This window comes from Poromitra crassiceps (assembly GCF_964638095.1).
Source record: "Poromitra crassiceps genome assembly, chromosome: 8".
Classification (NCBI taxonomy): domain Eukaryota; kingdom Metazoa; phylum Chordata; class Actinopteri; order Beryciformes; family Melamphaidae; genus Poromitra; species Poromitra crassiceps.
Window position 1 is genome coordinate 26,461,986 of NC_139629.1, and position 3,637 is coordinate 26,465,622.

At 50.0% G+C, this 3,637-nt stretch overlaps 1 protein-coding gene across 1 annotated transcript; it reads left to right on the top strand.

Annotated features, from left to right (window-relative positions):
- Positions 1-1,047: 1,047 nt before the first annotated feature.
- LOC310781825 (N-acetyllactosaminide beta-1,3-N-acetylglucosaminyltransferase 2) lies at positions 1,048-2,397 on the top strand (the record flags this gene model as incomplete). Its single annotated transcript, XM_083642457.1, has 1 exon — positions 1,048-2,397. The coding sequence occupies one exon, from the start codon at positions 1,048-1,050 to the stop codon at positions 2,395-2,397; it is 1,350 nt and encodes a 449-aa protein (XP_083498583.1).
- Between the last annotated feature and the right edge of the window lie 1,240 nt (positions 2,398-3,637).

The window sequence follows — 3,637 nt, forward strand, 5'->3', positions numbered from 1 at the left end:
AGGATTTTCACAGTACAACAGTCAACAAAACACATAAAAGTACCTCAAAGCAAGAGATACTGGTGTGACCGACCGACTGACTGACTGACTGACTGACTGACTGACTGACTGACCGTGATAATTTCTCTTGCTGTTAGCGTGTGTTTACTCAACTTTTAAGAGGCAATAAGTTCTAACGGACAGAGGGAGTTTGTCCAGTGTATTACATGTGCATGTTCCACAGTGTGTCTACAGGGGCTGAACCTGCCTACCTGCAGGTGGGTATGATGCTCTGAGTCTGTGCCTACAGGGGCTGAAGGCCTACCTGCAGGTGGCTCTGATGATGCTCTGAGTCTGTGGATGAGAAGCAGATAACAAGTCCCCATGGGGCGTCGCCACGGAGACGCTCCTGAGCCATCACTGTGGTTGATTGCATTAGCTATAGAGTTTGTTCAGCCACACCCATGTGACTGCAATACTCTGAATGAGGGAGGAGGCGAAATCACATTTTATGCCTCAAAATGATCAGAATTTAGTGAGGGAGGAAGCTAAATCACAGGTTCTGTCTTTTTTTATTTGTTTTTTTTATTAGACAAAGAAACACTACAGTCGTGGCAGAATAAAATGTCGGAACGTGCGTTTTGGGAATCCATGAAATGTAGGTAGCCTACAATATGAACATTTCTGAAACAAAATACGTTGCTTTTCACGTTTCTCGAATGGGAATATTGACGTTATACACATCCTACATGGGGGTAGGATTGCTGTAGCATCCCCGTCTCACAAGCGAGATGGTGCATGCTCGACTTCCAAGCGAGGCATGTCATGTTTTTGATTTTGGTTTTAACCCCAACCCCAACCTTAACCAAGTTGCTTCAGTTGCATAAACCAAGTTGATTTGTTGCCTAATCCTAACCAAGTTCTTTCACTTGCAAATCATCTAAATCATATTTGTGTGTGTGTGTGTGTGTGTGTGTGTGTGTGTGTGTGTGTGTGTGTGTGTGTGTGTGCGCGTGTGCGCGTGCGCGTGCGCGTGCACGTGTGCAGGTGTGTGTCTAACAGGAGGTGATGGCGCGCTGCAGATGCAACGGAAGAGTGCTGTGCATGTGCCTACTGCCCTGCATGATGACCGGCCACCTTCTGATCTACATCATGGTGTCCATATTCGTCACTATCTCCTACACTCCTCCTCAAATAACCATCCACTTTGTGGCCCCGGGTGCTTCTGCCAACTCGACGGCCTCGGCCTCGCACCCGTTGGCCCCGTTCTGGAACCTGCGGCTGGAGGAGCGCGCGCTGTGGAACCGACTGCAGCACGTCTGGGACCGCCGGCATAATCCCATACTGCGAGGGGACACGAGCGGGGCGGCGAGGAAGGCCCACGCCAGGCCGTCGTCGTCTTCCTCGCTGGAGGACGAGTGCCTGTCGGACTGCGTGTCGTACAAGTGCTTCGTCCCTCGCGTGGACGACTTTGACGGCTTGCCAGAGCAGATGAGGGCGTTCATTGGGTCGATGCACTGCAGGGACTATCCCCTTCTCATCCATCAGCCGGCTATCTGTGCGGGGAACAAAAGCGCTGGTCCGAACACCCCCATGCTCCTGATGGCCGTCAAATCCCAGGTGGGGAACTTTGAAAACAGGCAGGCCATCCGCGAGACGTGGGGGCGAAGTGGTCTGGTGAAGGGCGCGCCGAATAGGAAAGGCGGAGAGGTGCGCACAGTCTTCCTGCTCGGGAGGCAAGACTCGAGCACAGGTCCTCACCCGGACCTCGGAAACCTGCTGGAGCTGGAGAGCCGGAAGTACGGGGACATCCTCCAGTGGGACTTCAGAGACACCTTCTTTAACCTGACCCTAAAGGACTTGTTGTTCTGGCGTTGGCTCCGGCAACACTGCCCCACCGCCGTCTTTGTCTTCAAGGGCGACGACGACGTCTTCGTTCGAACGGGCGCCCTTCTGGACTACCTGCACAAGCAGTGGGAGGAGCACAACGTGTGGCGAGATGATAGAAATGAAACCGACGCGACGATGGATTTGTTTGTGGGCGATGTCATCACGAACGCAAAGCCAAACCGGCAGCCAGCCACCAAATACTACATCCCAGAGGGTTTCTACAAAGGTGTGTACCCGGCGTACGCCGGCGGAGGAGGGGTGGTGTACTCCGCCTCGCTGGCGTCACGTCTGCGAGAGGTGTCCGAGAGGGTGCGGCTTTTCCCGATCGACGACGTGTACCTGGGCATGTGCCTGCACAGGCTCGGCCTCTCCCCGAGCCACCATCCTGGTTTTTTAACCTTTGACCTCCCGGAGGCAGACAGGGACAAGCCGTGCGCGTACAGATCTGTGCTGCTCGTGCACAAACGCACTCCCAAGGAGATGCTGACTCTGTGGAAGCAGCTCCAGGCGCCTCCCGCCCAGTGCTGAGGCTCATTTGTCAGTCAAAATAGGCTCCACTCAGTCCAGAAGGAGCGCTGCACACACTCGTAAGAAAAGATACAACGTTGTATCTTTCATTATTGGGGCTGCACATTCTTGTAAATGAGGCAGTCCCTTTGAAGGTTGCATCCATTGTCACTTCTTTCTCGAAAAGTTTGCCTTTACTGAAAGGGCAACTGATATAGGACGAATCAGCTGATATAGGACGAATCAGCTTGCCACCCAGAAATGCGGAACCCCCGCGGCAGTTATTCGTATGAGTTGTGCCAAACAAACGTTAATATCTCAGAAACTATACATCACATCGCTTATTTTGACATTCTGAGTGAGAGCAGAAGTAGCTCAAGAGTTTGATGTATAATATATGCATGTCGTGTTAAAGTTGTGTGAACTGTCGCCGTTTTTAAAATGTAAACAGAGTCAGCCGGCTATAGAGTCAGACACTCAAGCCTCCCAAAGCTCACGCTCCATAGGGTCCCATTGCCCTTGCCACCCAGTGACGCGGTTTGTTTACCAAAATGCTGCTTGGCTGATCCCTTGTATACCTTATCTTATGGTACTTTGTATGTAGTATAGGCGATTATAGACCTTCCAAACAGGGGTTGCACCACCCAGAAGTCAATATTACTCCGGTAGGGGGGTTTCTGGATAAAGAAATTTTGTACATTTTAAAATAAAATGCATGAATCTGGGGCACTCTGAGAGCAAAATGAAGAGGCGAGTAGATATGAAGAACTACACACATCACATGAATATCCTCTTCACTATGCTGTGGCTTTAGTGATGAAAAAATAATTGTCTCCTTATATAGCCTATTCTATCTGCATGATAGTGTTTCCCAACCACTGAACCGTGGCCCACTGGTGGGCCTCAGAGCGCCATCTAGTGGGCTCCTAAAGCAGGTGTTTGCAGTCAACTACTTGAAATGAATATGTGGCAGTCAAAATCTATTTGTGGTGCTCAAAATCTATTGTGGTGTACCTCCACAAATAGATAACTGTAGGCCTATTATATATATTATATCTATTATATAGGAGACACTGAATGCTATAGTAGGATATGACAACACATTCTGCAACAACATATCACATATGTTGAATGACACCTACTGTAGATGCACCTTTACCCAAGCTGCAGTCAGGTGATGTTGTACTGGTCAGCTTCCAGGTATGAATGTGTGTGTGAATGTGAACAGGGCACTCCTGAAAAAGAGAGCATTGCTCTCAGT